At 40.2% G+C, this 371-nt stretch overlaps 1 protein-coding gene across 1 annotated transcript in view; it reads right to left on the bottom strand.

The window, feature by feature from the left end:
• Nucleotides 1-371, bottom strand: part of LOC105462225 (fatty acid synthase-like) — a gene marked incomplete at its 5' end in the record, with an annotated part of 11,669 nt that overhangs the window by 3,970 nt on the left and 7,328 nt on the right. Inside the window, one exon of the mRNA XM_011708749.1 lies at nucleotides 16-229. Coding sequence (XP_011707051.1) covers nucleotides 16-229 — 214 coding nt within the window. The remainder of the gene's footprint in view (nucleotides 1-15; nucleotides 230-371) is intronic.

The raw sequence follows: 371 nt of genomic DNA on the forward strand, positions 1-371 counted from the left end.
TGTCGACGCCACGACCTTTTGTTTGTCGCATTATCATTTGTTCAAAACTAGTATCTCGAGAACTTCCTATATGTTCATCCAAAATAGTCGGAAACATTTGCTTAATAAAGTTTCGTTTGTCAATCGTGCCCACGGTAGTGAACACCTCGCATCCTTCACTGAGAGCGACATGAATAGCTGCTTGTCCAATACCGCCAGTGGCAGAGTGTATAAGTATTTTATCGCCTTTCTTTATTTTTCCATAAATATATAGAGCTAAATAAACTGTGCTGTAAACGCATGGAATCGTCGCCGCCTCTTCGAATGTCCACGCATCTGGTATTTTCCAACAGAAGTCTTTATCTTTCACAACAACGTTTGCTATACATCTA

This window comes from Wasmannia auropunctata, unplaced genomic scaffold, assembly GCF_000956235.1.
Source record: "Wasmannia auropunctata unplaced genomic scaffold, wasmannia.A_1.0 LD267940.1, whole genome shotgun sequence".
NCBI lineage: Eukaryota > Metazoa > Arthropoda > Insecta > Hymenoptera > Formicidae > Wasmannia > Wasmannia auropunctata.